Genomic DNA, 14765 nt, shown 5'->3' with positions numbered 1-14765 from the left:
TTAAAACTTTTGTATTTATTAGTAAAAGGAGTATAAAAAATTGCCAAGGATTTGGATAGTTCATAAAGGGAAGTATAATTTTCAAACCCATATTTGTAAGTATCTCCAATATGTCCTAATTAAAACCACTACTATTCTACACTGAATAAAATAGCAAGGACTTCTTTAAAACAATAATAATCATTGTATGTAACGCTGTGGTAAAATTGACAGAATTTAAATTGATACAATCCTTTTGAAAACTGTTTGGCAATGTGTATAAGAAAGTAGCTAACCTGTCCAAGAATAGCATGAGAACTAAAACCAGATAAGGAATTTGCGCTAGGTACTGATGGATTCTGATGGTTGGTGTTGCCATGGTATTTTGTATAGATTAGTCTGAAGGTGACTATGTAAGAGGGAAAGAATAAAAGCTAACAGCTAGAAAGATGTGGTAAATATTGTATGTCACAGATAATAAAACTTTAAGGCTAAATCATCTAGGCTGTGTCCTCAATTTGATAGACCAGGAGGTTACAAAACATGGAAGAAATGTCCCTAAGACTCCAGGAGTCTTATATATAGGAGTTATGAACTCAGCTCAGAGAGAGCCAAGAGGAACTAAATGAAATCTTCTGAGTTCCAGTTCTGTTTTCCTTTGCAATATTGAAGGATTTATGGAACTCTTCAGTAATACTTACAAATGTAAGAATGTTAATGATCTTATGTAGATTCTAAAATTATATGATTGAATATGTAAACATTAATGTTTAAATAAGCTTTAAAAACAAATTTCTCATTTTGAAATATTTTGACTAGCTAGTAGGAATAATTAGGTAGGTAATCTTCATAGACTTAATAGAGCAACAGCCAAACTTGAGAAACATTCATTCTTTCAGTCATCTTTTTTTTTTTTTTTTTTTTTTTATGTGTACTTGGTGCTCTGGACTCTCACTGCATTCTCAGAATATAAAATGAACACCACCAGCTTCTTTCCTCTAAGAGCAGGAGTAAGGGACATTTGCTCAAAATAACTCAAGTTGTTATCCACTATGGACGTAAATGATTGCAAAAATTGTATACCCTACAACAGAGATAAACATAACTGCAAAACAGGGACTCAGATTTAGATAGAAAATTCATGAAGAACATACATGAACTTTAGGTGTTCATGGGAATTTCACAGACAAATCAGGGGAGGGGTAGTAAGTATAAAGAAAGAGCATTCTAAAAAAGTGGAATAGCATGTTCAGTGTCATCAAAGAGCATGACATGCTCAGAGAACTCAGAAAATTAGGTGTGACTGTCTGAAGAGAGAGAAGTTGGACTTGGTGGGACTTCTCTGTGTTTCAAGGTAGCTAACATAGTAGAGTGCTAGTGTCATGCACCAGTTCTAACTACCTTTATATGTATACTGGTTTTACTTTTCTCATTTATTCTGATTTTACAGATGATGAAACTGACTCATAGAAAAGGCAATTAATTTATCCAAAGTCATACTTCTCATAAGCAGTGGGATTGTGACTTGAAACATAGCAGTTGAGTCCATAGCTCAGTGTCTTAAAATCCTATAATCTAGACTGTCCTTCCTATTCTACTCTAGGAGTTTTAAAGTTTTTAAAGTTTTAAAGTTTTCTGTCATGTTGGTGTAGGTGGTAATTGAAAGGTTGTGGGTAGGAAGCTTGAAAGCCACCTGTTGCAAGAATCAAGGCAGGGATAATGAGAGCCTGAACTTGGAATAAAAAATATTCAAAAGGTAAAATCCACAAAACTTAGTCTAGATGATGGAGCCAATAAGTAATTTCTGTCTTGAAAAACTGAGTAGATGTTGGTACCATTAAGCAGACTCATTAAGAGAGAAGGAGGCTCTTGCAAGGGGAGACAGCTTTAGTTGTGGTGCCCATGGAGTATTCAGGTAGAGAGGGTTAGCAAACACTGAGGTGTTCAGGTCAACAGATCCAGAGGCTTTAGAATCATCAGCCTGGAAGTGATCATTGAAATCCCTCTTACAAATACTACAAACTGCTGAGAGCTTGTAGTGAGATAAGAGAGCCATAGAGAAAATTCTCCTGCACTGTTGCTCGATATACTCCACCAACTGGCCACCTATCCACTTTGTTTAGTAATAGTCCATGTGACATGAGGATTTGCTTCAGAATATAATCAACAGCATCGCTGAGCACACTGTGTACTTCAACTTCTGTTTTTAATCTTAGCGAGACTTTTGATGAAGGAAGCATCGCATTAACATCGTGATACAAGCTTCTTATTTTGTCCCAGATCAATTTGAGTATCACTAATACAGAAACACTAACATTTAAGCTTTGGGTAGAGGAAGAGGTCTCTAAAGGGATGGAAGTAATAGTGTGAGTGGGAGGATGAGAAGCAAACGTGGGAGGACAAGAAGTCAGTTACTCTAATGGACCCCAGTTTAGAAGAGCCAGTGGTCAGCACAGTCACAGCAAAGTGCAATAAGACTAAGAACTAAAATATAATTATTGAATTTGGCCATTAGAGGGTCTTCAGTAACAACCCCTGTTTACTCTTCTACCTTCTGCTATCTCATTTTTATCCTGCTAGTCCACCACCTCCATACTTCTCAAATCTATACTTCTGCCATGTGTGCTAAAGTCCTCATCTACTCTAAATCTCCAAGTACTCTTGGAGTCAGTCTTCACTTTAGCTTATCTTTAGGCTGATCAGATCAGCCAAATTGATCACTTTTTCCTTCAGGACATACTCTTTCCTCTACAACACACTAACCTTTGTTTTCTTCCTCATGTCCTACCCATTTTTCTCTGCCTGTCCCTCTTCATACCCTCCATGTCTTTAATTATACCCATTTCTTTAATCACATTATGTATGGCATCAATTTCCAAACCTAAACCCAGCCCACATTTCTTTCCTCAGCTTCAGAGCAGTCTAGCAGCCTACTGGACATCTTGAATACCGCAGACTCTTCAAGTTCAGTATGTTCAAAGTTGAATGTGAATTCTCATCTGCACACTTTCCCATAATCCATTCTTCCTAAACCCATGCCTTGTGCCTTATACCTTCGCCTTCCCTGTTGTTAAACTACTAACATCGCCCACTGAATTATCCTCCTGGCTGGTCTCTGCTTCTCACTCTTGACTTGCCACCAGCACCTGCACCATAGTGGAGCTAGAACCATCTGTCTAAGTTGGAAATTTGATTTCATCCCTCCATTCTTAAATTCTTTGCCTGCTAATCCAGCCTCATCTCTATATTCTTCCTCTGTAGAATCAGGCCAGATTAATTTTTTTTTTTTCAATTCTTTGACATTCTCTCTCCTCTCCTCTCTCTTTCTCTCTTTCTCCACCATCACACATGCTCATGTCCCTGCCTGGAGAACATTTATATTCCATTTTTTACTGGTAAGTTTGTTCTTCATCTTCAGGACGCTTCTATAATCCTGTAAATCTAAGTTATGTGCACTTGCTCTATGGTTTCCCAGCACTCTACCTTTCTCATGTCATGACCCTTTCTCTATTGTTTTCTAATCTCTTATTTTTGTTCATAAATCAGTGCCTTCCTCTGAATTTTAAGCTCCAAAAAGACTATATCTGTATGGTACATCATCATACTTCAAGCTCTTGGTACAGTGCCTGAAATAGTATGGGCATGCAGTCATTGTTTGTTAAGTGAAATAAATGCTCTTCTATTTTCACATTCATTATCTCGGTGGGGGTAAAGTTGAATAATTTGGAAAGGATTTTAATGAAACATGAGATTTCAGTGGATTAGAAGATTAAATTATTTGTTGAGTTGTTTTACACTAATAGAAGGAAGGAGAATAGAGTCAGGAAAACTGGTTAGGAGAGTAGAAGTGTTTATTCCCACCTCATAGAACAAAGAGGAAGAGATTTTTTTAAAATCTAGCTTGCATTGGGGCACCTGGGTGGCTCAGTGGGTTAAGCCTCTGCCTTTAGCTCAGGTCATGATCTCAGGGTCCTGGGATCGAGTCCCATATCGGGCTCTCTGCTCAGCAGGGAGCCTGCTTCCCCCCTTCTCTCTCTCTGCCTCTCTGCCTACTTGTGATTTCTCTCTCTGTCAAATGAATAAATAAAATCTTTAAAAAAAATAAATAAAATAAAATCTAACTTGCATCATTTAACTTTTATATTCCTTCTAATAAGTTGAGGCCTATAAGGGGTGTGTGTGTGTGTGTGTGTTCTAATATTTAGAAGTATCAGATTGTCCATATTTAAGGGCTTCTTTTCCACCTGGAAAAACTTTAGATAAGATAATTAGGAAATCTACCTGTATACTTTGCTCATTGAACTTAGTTTCTTTGGGGATAGGTTTATAGAATTGAGTAATCAATTTAATATTCATTTTTATTTCAAAAAAAAAAGAAAGATGGAATACATTTTTTAAAAGATTTAATTGGGTTTTAACACAGGAATAAAGAAATATACACCAAAAACTAAAGGAATGAGTAATCCATAGGAGAAATCTAGGGTAAGAAAACCTTGGAAAACCTTGGTAAGTTGAAACACATGGTGAAAAAAATTCGCCCTAAACTAGCTAGAAGTCAAAGCGAAAGACATCATATGATATGATACATTGCTTCACATCTTTTAGCTTCTTCTCAAATATGAACCTCAAAAGGTGGAGAATTCACAACTGAAGATGGACTTTGCAGTCAAATACTTGAAGTACGAGTCAAATTTAGATGCCAGTTATGCCAGTTGCAAAGTAAATGTTGTTTTGACACTGGTAAAGAAATTGGCCTATGTTCTGTCTCAGATGGTGGCTATCCAGGTTTGCACAGAGATGTAGTTACAGAATTTTTAAAGAAGGAGGAGGTCAAGACTTTTTCTTCAAAACACAACTTTGAATTCTCTGAGCTCCTTAAAAATATGTATTTCTTCAGAGGCCTAATTCTCTATAAAACATGGAAGGCAGATGCTTGGCTTTGAACGTTTTGAGGAGAGGATACCACAGTCCTCTGTAAGAAAAGGATCACATGTGGATTTGGAGAATGTTACAGTTTGACTAGCCAGCACTGTATTTTGATAGTTCTACAAGATAGGTTAGCTCAAAAATGCATCCCATGGAACTACATATGCTGACGTAGTGAAAAGTTGTTTTGGACTTTCTGGCCATAATTAATTAACAAGCTTGTATGTTACGATGGTGGTTCCTGGGTACAAGGACCCCATGACTGGTGCATATGAAGAAGTTTGCTGTCTTGTTTTCTATGGCAGAAGACATGCAAAAGCCTCATCCAAAAGTGATAGGAATCTGTTTGGATTTTAAAGTTAAAACAGAAGATATAGGGCTGTTCTATGTGGTTTAGAAGTGGAATTTACTCTGTTGAAGTCCATTCCTATCTATTCCACCTCCTAAGGCTTAAGCCTTAAACTTGGAAGTAATACTGAGACCACATGGTTTGACACACGGCTGGCCTTCTGGATATAGTTAGGGATGATAGTATATTAATAGAGGCTATCAGATATTCAGCTGTTCTCACTACTTCTCTGTTTGGTGAAATATAATATAAACAACATCTCAATAAGAATTATCATTCCTTATACCACCTTGGGAGAGTCCAAACTGTATCCAGAAGAGAAATCTGGCAAAGCATTTGGGGAGGTAGAAGTTGTTTAATGCATGGACTGGAGAAAAGAAGAAACTGTAAGGGGTTTTTGCTCATTTTGGAGCAGGGTAAGAGTGCTCCTAGCCCAACTCTATAGTCACCACTACTCAGCCATTCCTGTAGCTCGTTAGGGGTGATTCTTTATTTTGTCATTTCTGTGATTTCTCTGAGTTACCCAGGTGAGCAATTTTAATGTGCTCTCTGTTTTGGTTCAGAGACTAAGATACAGTGAGAATCTGTGATGGATGCTCTCAAGGTATGGGTATTGCCCATATGTCTGTTCTTCCTTATCTTGCCACTCCTTTGTTCTCACATAGAATGAGAGAGAAAAGGAGATTTTGAAATTTTCAAAGAAACATCTGCCTTGGGAGTCAGTTTTTTCCTGTCCCAGAGTTGATTTTTCTTTTCTTTCTGTGAACCAGAAGACTTTCATAGGTGGGAGAGTGGCTGATAAGGCACCTGTGTGAACCTCTCTTGGTATGGCTGGGCCCTGCTTGTGTGGAATGAAAGAAAAACACGTACGTGGAAGTGGGGATGGGTGAGCTTTGTCTCATCATGGAGAACCACAAAGAAAAACTAGGCAACTTCCTACAGCCTCCAATTTTGCACTATCAATTAATTTTTTTTCATTTCTGATCACACATTCTTTCAAAAGAATGGATTCTTGGTATTCAGTATCTCATAAATTATTCATCAATGGAGGTAAACAGCAACAAAAGGGAACAGAATGAAATGTGTTTTACTCTTCAAGCTTCCCCCAAAATTAAAACAAGGTTGATCTTGACACCGTGGTAATAGAACCAAAAGATGAAAGGCGTTTCTTTATTTCTACAGAGTACAGTACAATCCACAGCCCATCAACACCCATTAAAGACTCAGATTCTGATCGATTGCGCCGAAGTTCAGATGGGAAGTCCCGCGGACGGGGCCGAAGAAACAATAATCCTTCACCTCCCCCGGATTCTGACCTCGAGGTATGTCATTGCCAGTGCCCTGGTAAATAACAAGGTATCTTGGTAGTTAAAGGGTAGTTCTAGACATCTGTAATGTAAATGGCTGTCATCAAGATGTCCAAATGCTTTGTAACTGCTTTCTTCTCTGTATCATAAGTAAAGCATTTTCTTTCTGTTTTCTTTTACTTATAGTTAAAAATAATCATTTCTGTTTTCTCTACCATTTTAACTACATGTAAAGTATCTGGTTATTTCTCTTTAAAATAGTAAATTATATCCTTTTGCATGAGGAAAATTCTTTTATATTGTTCTATATCATTGTCATTTTAATTAAGTGTCATACTAAAAAGACTTACTAAAATCCACTTTGAAAATTAAAGATACACTCATATATATTGAGAAAGGAAAACCTAGGATGTTCTAAACTGAAATGGTAGTCATCTTATGAGACCTGTTTTGGTGGAGTTCAAAAGCAGGAGGGATTAAATAAAACCTTGAAGGGTAGATTTCATAACCTTGAATCCACTGCAATTAGTTTCTGTGTTTTGCCCAGTGAAATCCGATGGTGGAAAACACGATTATTTTGGCTGAAAAGATGGACATTTCCCAGCAGAACCCATGTGTATGAATATATATTGGTATGAGTGGAAAGGGGAAGAAGACAAGTAGGCTTGGGAGGCCTCTGTGGTATCTCAAAGATGTTTTTGAAGTGAATTCCTTTAAATCTGATTCCAAATAGCCTGAGTGTATCAAGAGCCTGTGTGATGTGTCTGCTTAAGTTGTTAACTTAAGCAGACACATCACACAGGCTCTTGACAATTAACAAGTCTGCAGTCCGAAGAAAACCAGGCAGGAGTCATACATAACCCATCCATGTGATAACAGTCCAAAGGTAACAGAAGGTGAATAGTTGATGTGAAGTTAGGTTTTAGGTATAGTTTTTTAATACTTGGCTTGATGAAAATCAAACATAAGATTCACTATTTTAATGCTTCTTAATAAGCAGAAGAGGTAAGAAAAACACATGAGTTTTAATTTATTGGCCTCTCTCTGTCTCAAGAAGTTATAAACAGACTAGTTTTAGCTCATTATTCATTTTTTCAGAAGAGTAAACTAAGAATATACTTCAGAAGTAGAAAGGACATATATTATTATTTTTTGCTTGTATTGATGTCATGAAAGGACATATATTATTATTTCTTGTTTGTATTGATGTCATTAATATAATTATTCTTTTGTATCTCACCTGATGCTATACTCTGGAGAAAAGCTAGAGGATGCTTTTTGGAACAGTTGTATTTTAAAAACACAGTAAATTCAGGTTTTTCTTCTGTCTTCTATTTTAAGAGTGCTTATTTATGTTGAAATGCACTGAATAACAGGTTTCTCAACCAAGGGAAAGACGTATTGATTTGGTTCTCTCTTTGTAGAGGGTGTTCATCTGGGACTTGGACGAGACAATCATCGTTTTCCATTCCTTGCTCACAGGGTCCTATGCCAACAGATATGGGAGGGTGAGTACCAAGAGACATCAGTTTTTAATTTCTTTAGAATAAATATGCCTGGAACTGAGTTTTTTGTCCAGATGGGAATGTGGTTTAACTTTAAATAATAAATCTAAAGTATGGAAGGGGAACGTCTTAATTTATTGATAGAGTCCAATATATATGTAAGACAAAAACATATAGTTGAACAAAAGGAGTTTTTTTAGGTCCTTAAAAATGAGAAAAATTTATGCAATTAAATTTATTCTGATTTCAGACCCTAATGAATAAAAGTGTTTGGAATACTGTTCTAGGATGAAATAATAAAATATAGAGAGACATAGAACAATTTTTGGTATTTTTTATTTGCACCGTTCTTTTACTTTTACTATTCATAACATATTCAGTGGAGCAAATATTTTACATATTCTTGTCTTCAGTGATTAGCAGTTTTAGTATTTTACTTTCAAAACACCCATTATGAATGTCTTTATAAATCCCTATGTCATGAGGCTAAGGTATGTGAATGGTGTGTAAAATTGGGCCTCTGAACGCCAGTTGGACAAATACTGTTGTTACAATACTTACCTTGGTGTGGTATATAAAAAAGAACGTTACAGGGGTGCCTGGGTGGCTCAGTTGTTGGGCATCTGCCTTCAGCTCAGGTCGTGATCCCAGGGTCTTGGGATGGAGCCCTGCATCAGGCTCCCTGCTCAGAAGGAAGTCTGCTTCTCCCTCCCCAACTCTCCCTGCTTGTGTTCCTCTCTCACTGTCTCTCTCTCTCTCTCTGAGATGGATGGATGGATAGATAGATAGATACAGGAAGGAAGGAAGGATGGAAGGAAGGAAGGAGAAAGAAAGAAAGAAAGAGTATTAGAGACTGCCTTCTATGAGTAGACGTTCAGCCTCCATGTTCTCCTTTTGAGCTTCTCAAAAACCTGAGAAATTCTTTTTGATTTATTTCTTGGTGGTTTCATAAACTTTTCCTACACAAAAACTGTGTTGTTTAAAGGGATCGGTAATTTCTGAAGTTATCCTGTGAATATGGTATTTTTCATTTTTTTAATCTTTAAAGAAATCATTTTACAAGTCTAACATCATTGAAGCCATTGGTTCAGAGCCTTAGGAAGTGAATTCTGTGACTTGGTGACTCCAGGTGTTTATCACAACTAAATGTTAAAATTGATACCCGCAAAACGCATCCTGTCGATACAGATTTTATCCAGGCACCCATTCTTTCGATACATAAATATTGAGTGCTGCCATGTAGGTATAGTTTGTCAGTGAAAGTTGAGGAATTATCAGTTGAGCTTCACAATGCAGCTTTCCTTATCTTAACCCTGGAGTTACACCTAACCCCCCACCCCAAAAAAACGGCTGGAAAAAATGCACATTTGTAAGAACAAACATATTCTGGAATAATCCACCCTTCGAATTTCTATTCAGAAATAAGTTATCTGTAAAGCAACAAAATGCCCCATCTTATTGTTAGATTTTCTATGAGAAGGAGACAGTGAATAAAGTACAGTATGATTATTATTAAGAAAAAAAAATAAAGCCATAGAATCAATCATTCAAAGAAAATGTCTACTCTGTGGCTAGCACATAATAAGGATCCGATAAATATTAGCTGTGGCATGTTTTGGTCTTCCTCCTCCTGTGAATATGATTACTAGTATTTCTATGAATACTACTACTAGTATTTCCACAAGACTACTACTTAACAAACTAAGGATTAGTAGCTGAAATATCAATGTATCATTAGTAGGAAGAATCCTGAAGATCTTCTTAACCAAACCATTTTAATGTCCCTACAACTAACTCTTAAGGAAGAAAGCATTGAAATGAGCATGTGTTTAGAACACCAGCATTTGAAAACCATCCAGAAAGTGTCGAATCTTTGAAAGCTTTCGCATTAAGGGCCAGATTGATGCAAAGAGAGCTGTCTTGATCAGGGCTCTCTTCACCAGTGAAAGGCACCAACTTTGGGTGAGGCGGTAGGCATCCCCATGACCTAATGACCTTGTGTCAATCCCAGGCGATAAGTCATTGGTTTGCACATGGAATTCACACCTAACCTAGAAGCCACTGGCAGCTTAGGGTTTTTCATTCAGACCCTCAACAATATCTAAACAAAGCATTACAAGTACCACAAATTTTATTTTTAAAAGTATCAGCCATCAGTATTTTGAGGTTTCATCAAATAGTATTTTGTTATTTTGTTTAGTTTTCTCATCCTAGAGCATATGATAAAAAGTTTTATCTCCTATAATTTTCAAAACCAAATGTATATATTCTTTAGTATGGGTGATCTGAAATATTTAAATGTAAGTTAACCATTCATTTATAAGTTGGCAGGGGTTGGGAAGAAAGTAACCTTGGAAGGCATGTTTGGGGAAGGTCTTCCTGAGTATGACTTTGAACCAGAGGTCAGAATAAAAGAGGCTGGTTGATAATGTGGCCATCAGGGGAAAGAGAGTTCTAAGCAGAGAAAGCAGTGAGCACAGAAGCAGGAAACGGTTTGATGTTAGAGACAAGTGTGGCTGAGCTCAGTGATGAAGGTGCAGAGTCAGGATGTGTGGTGGGATGAGGGCAAGTACAAGGCATGTCAAGAGGGTTAATCTCATTGCACATCCCAGAAGAATTTACTGAAGGACTTCAAGGGAGGACATGAAAAGATCTGATTCAGATTTTCAAATTATTTTGGCTGTGTGTGAAGAACAATGGTGGGGGAAGAGGGTTGGGGAACTGAAAGGAGGTAGGAGTGACCCAATGGACTAGCAGTAGAGATGGAGAGAACTCACTGGCTTCTGGATTCTATTGGAAGTAGAAAAATAGGATTTGTAAAGGATTTGTCTTGTACTGGTGATCAGTAATAGAGGGGAGTGAAAAAAACATTCCCAGGTTTTTGTCCTAAGCAGCTGGGAGCCTAGTTGTGTATTTGTTGAGATGAGGAAGACATCTACTTGGACCAGGCAAGAAGGTGGTTGTAAGGTGAGCCTGGGACATGTGGGAAAGGACAGGTCTTCAGATGACGGGTTTAGGGTCAGCAGGACACAACTCTGAATCAGAAGGTCCTCAGACACTCTTAGTATGATTTCATACTAAATGTTTGCGAACACCTCTTTTGCACTGAACACCTGTTGTCTCAATGTCATGAGGCATCCCTTCTAAAGACACATTGCTGAGGATGTTGAACTGTAGCCTGCAGCATGCAAGGAGGCTTGCTTAATGTTCTTTTGATTAGAGAACTTTAGAGTCAGGAAAAATTTGCTCTCAAATCTGATAATCACGCCTTGTAAAAATATGTGGTTCAACAAGGATTCTTCCAAACAATAATACTAGCCAAGCTGATCTGAACACTTTGCCTCCCTTTCATTCCTTTCACTAAGGAGAGCAGTCTTAAAGCATTGAAGGGCAAGCCTTTTTTCTTGGAGCATAGTTTTGGTGGTGTCTCTGAGCATTGTTAAGGGAGCATGTGGTTGGGCCTTACTCTACAGGCATATAAAGAAATGAATGCCTGACAATGTGATAGCTGTTCTGTCTCTATGGGAACCAGATACTTGAGAAGTAGCTTAGTCACAGTAGCTTAGGCAACTCAATGAGTAGGCCATTCAGTAAGGGGATACAGGATCTGGTTGATATAATGCAAAATTAGGGCATGTTACAGCAATATGTACAAAAAAGTTTGAGAATGTCCCACCTTCCATGTAATCCTAGCTGTGGGAAGCAGGCATGTTGGGCATTATAAGGAAGTGTTTTATAACAAAGGTGATGGGAACAAAAAGGGTGCTAGGTACATGACAGGTCTGGCTAGGGAAGAGAAAAGAAAGAACATATTAGCATGAAAATGAAGTCCATGGGTGTGTTACCATAAATTAGATTGTTGTTAATCATGTCTATCCTAGCTTTTTTGGTTTAATGCATTTTAAAAGTTGCTTTCAAACTTATCCATGTCCCCCAGTTTTGCTGAAGAAAACAGATCTTGATCTTTTTTCCATTGAATGCCCTTGTTAAATTAGACAATATAATCCTGTTGTTAATATCAAATCATATACCCCAAACTTGTATTCCAAGTAAGTATTGGGCTGATGTCCCAAGCCTGGTTCCTTCTTGTGGGAGGACTCCCCAAGATATCTATAGCCAATGGCTTCATTGTTTCAATACCTTATTTTTATTGTTGTTTAATACCTGTGTCTCATGAATTTGGGCTAGAAATGGTCCTAAAGATATTGAGCCTCACTCCTCATTTTACACAAAAACTTAAACAGGAACACTTGAGATAACATAAAATGTAACATTTTTAACTGTAGGCCCTACTTATTAAGAATTTCCTATGTGCCCAATACTCATTTGATTCACCATTCATGCTCTGAAATTGCTATTACCAAGCCCCTTCTACAGATAAGGAAGCTCAAAGGGTTAGAGATTAAATGTCTGACATAAATTAAACACTAATTTTGTTTTAGTGTGATTGAACCTTAACTACCAAAAAAACACAAAACAACCAACAAAACACAACCTTGAATCTGGGACATAGTGGCCAGGGAGTAATATGTTGTATGGTCTTTAAGTTTATGAAGTACCAATGGGAGATCGACCTATGGTGAGATAGAAAGCATCAGAATTGAATTCATATAGATCTAGACTCAAATCCAAGCTTTGACTTTTCAGTTGACCCTGAGTAAATTGTTTATTCACACTGACGTTCAGTTTCTTCATCTATAAAATTGGCGACTTGACTTGCCAAATTGTTTCAAGAATTCAATTGTGTCAAATATATTTTGGGTAAAGCCAGGAGAAGAAAGATCTAAGTTGTATCCTGAATCAAAAGAGCCCAGCACTATGTCTTATTAATAACAATAACCCTATAATGAAAACAGCCTGTGTCACTGATTGATCATGTATCCATTCTCTAAACATTTGTTTTATAATGCACCAGACTTTTGGAAGGTTGCTAGTCACCGGTGTGAATTTAAATCAACTAAGCCCTCCCTAGTGAGTGTTGACTAATCATTTAGGACACTGAGTAGAGAAAAAGTTGACAGCACTTGAGAGAGCCAATTTCATTCGAACACGCCTGTTAACCAATGTAGGTTGCTGTTCTTACCCTGTTTCAGAGAGAAACACTAAACTCCAACAAAATCTTTTGAGGGATGATCTTCTGGGGTAGCTGGTATAGATGCCGAATTCTTGGCATAGCACCAAAGTAGCAGACACACAATGTCCTCCTTGGATTGTAGAGGATCTGGTTACTTAAACAGAATAATCTCTCTTTAGGAAGCTCCGAACCAGAGGCTGGGAAATATTTATTAGCTGACCCTTTACCAAAAATGAAGGTTTTATGGGCCATATGCCTTCATAACTGCTCACCTTTGCCCTAAGAGTGCAAAACAGCCACAGACAATAGGCAAATGAGTAAATGTATCTGTATTCCTGTAAAAGTTTACTTGTAGTTCCTAAATTTGAGTTTTCATCCATCATGAAGTATTTTTCTTCCATTGGGTTTTAAAAATCAAGCCTAAGGGTCTAGGCCAGGAATTGACAGACTGTATCCCATAGGCTAGATCTGGTTTGTGGCTTGTTTTTGTTGGGCTTTCAAGCTATGAATGTTATTTAAATTTTTAAAGGATCGTGAAAAAGGAGAGGAAGAAGAAAGAGAATATGTATCAGAGACTTCCTATGAACTGCAAAGCATCATATCTTTGTCTCTCCCTTTAGAGAAAAAACATGCCTGCCTCTACTCTAGATTGTGCTCTGAACTTGGTGGTGCTTTATTTTGCTCCTGCCCTTGGGACATCAGGACAGTTCAGTGATACACACTGTGGCCACCTAGATTGTAAACTCAGTGCAGGTATCATGTGTCTGTGTCTGGGTCCCCACTGAAGCACAGGCCAGCACATGAATTTGTTAGGGTAGGTGCAGCAGCTGTAACAAATAGGCCCGATATGTCATGACAATAGAAATTTGTCTCTTCCTTAGTTAGTGGTCTCGAGTGGATCTTCCTGGTTACTTGGTTTAGGTAAGATTTGGTCACACAGATCATGGTTGTGCCATCTCACCATCTAGCTCTTAGGATTCTGTGATCACTGTCATCAGCTTTCTAACCCACAGAGTGAAAAAGCAGGGGGAGCTAGAACAAAAGGCTACACGAACCAAACTTAGAAGGGGCACACACTTCTGCTTACATGACCTGGGGCAAAGGAATCTAGGAAAGCAGAAATGGCCCAGCTGTGTACCAGAGAAAAAGCAGAGAGTGAGTTTGGGTGGACAGGTGGCCATAGCAACCATGGTTCTCAGTGAAGAACTATTTGATAAATGAGTGAAGCCCAAAACACACTTTCCACCACAGCAGAGCAGTGCCCAAAGGCAGTGTGACAGGTGTGCAGCAGAGTAACGAGTGGTCAGTTCAATCCCAGAGCACGCTTTCCTGATTTTGTTACTTTCTTCTTTGGATATCAATGCTGGGTTAAACCGAAATGATGAAATAATTCATGGTTCCAAGCAGAACTTTTAGATACTGTGGAATGACCCAGAATCCAAACTCTCCAAACAAAAAGCTTTTAGTTTTTTGTTTCAAAAAGATAGTGTTTTTGACTGTCAGAGGGCTGTCCAGCTGAAAGATCCTCCTCCATTCATTTCTTTGTCCTTATCTTGATGGTTATTCTCTCCCTTTCACTGCCAGCCCCTTCCTCCTAAGTGGCGGGCCATGAAATGTGTATTCCT

The 14765-nt window shown here is 37.9% G+C and overlaps 1 protein-coding gene across 14 annotated transcripts in view; it reads left to right on the top strand.

Annotated features, from left to right (window-relative positions):
* EYA1 (EYA transcriptional coactivator and phosphatase 1) overlaps positions 1 to 14765 on the top strand; it is a 359116-nt gene that overhangs the window by 270151 nt on the left and 74200 nt on the right. For all 14 annotated transcript variants that reach the window (XM_032316550.1, XM_032316548.1, XM_032316544.1 and 11 more), the window contains 2 exons: positions 6437 to 6576; positions 7986 to 8069. In XM_032316550.1, coding sequence (XP_032172441.1) covers positions 6437 to 6576; positions 7986 to 8069 — 224 coding nt within the window. The remainder of the gene's footprint in view (positions 1 to 6436; positions 6577 to 7985; positions 8070 to 14765) is intronic.

Source organism: Mustela erminea, chromosome 16 (assembly GCF_009829155.1).
Source record: "Mustela erminea isolate mMusErm1 chromosome 16, mMusErm1.Pri, whole genome shotgun sequence".
NCBI classification, from domain to species: domain Eukaryota; kingdom Metazoa; phylum Chordata; class Mammalia; order Carnivora; family Mustelidae; genus Mustela; species Mustela erminea.
The sequence above is the reverse complement of the archived record's forward strand: the minus strand, read 5'-3'. Positions and strand labels throughout refer to the sequence as shown.